The sequence below is a fragment of the Carlito syrichta genome, unplaced genomic scaffold (assembly GCF_000164805.1).
Source record: "Carlito syrichta isolate Samal-C Ts95f unplaced genomic scaffold, Tarsius_syrichta-2.0.1 Scaffold305648, whole genome shotgun sequence".
Taxonomy (NCBI): domain Eukaryota; kingdom Metazoa; phylum Chordata; class Mammalia; order Primates; family Tarsiidae; genus Carlito; species Carlito syrichta.
In genome coordinates, this window is record NW_007249744.1 from 767,825 (window position 1) to 768,149 (window position 325).

A 325-nucleotide genomic window follows, 5' to 3' on the forward strand; every position below is an offset into this window, starting at 1 on the left:
GGGCGGAGTGTTCGGCCCCTCCCCGTTTCCTCTCCGAGGGCCGCGGAGCCGGGTCCCCTGACTCAGTCCGGCCCAGCTGCGTGTGCGGCGGCCTCAGCACCACCCCGCCATGAGGCGAAGAGCCAGAACTCCGAGGGGCAGGGACGCGCCAGCCCCCACGCCCTGCGTCCAGGCCGAGTGCTTCGACCTGCTGGTCCGCCACTGCGTGGCCTGCGAGTTCCTCCACACGCCCCAGCTTAGACCCGGTAAAAGACCAACCCACCCTGGCGCGTGACCTCGGGGAGGCCGGGGGACCTGCCACGGGGCGCCCGCCTCGCCAGAGCCG

General features: G+C 73.2%; 1 protein-coding gene across 1 annotated transcript in view; it reads left to right on the forward strand.

Moving 5' to 3' along the window:
* Nucleotides 1-109: 109 nt before the first annotated feature.
* Nucleotides 110-325, forward strand: part of TNFRSF13C (TNF receptor superfamily member 13C) — a 1,379-nt gene continuing 1,163 nt past the window's right edge. The window contains 1 exon segment of the mRNA XM_008062012.1: nt 110-324. Coding sequence (XP_008060203.1) covers nt 110-324 — 215 coding nt within the window.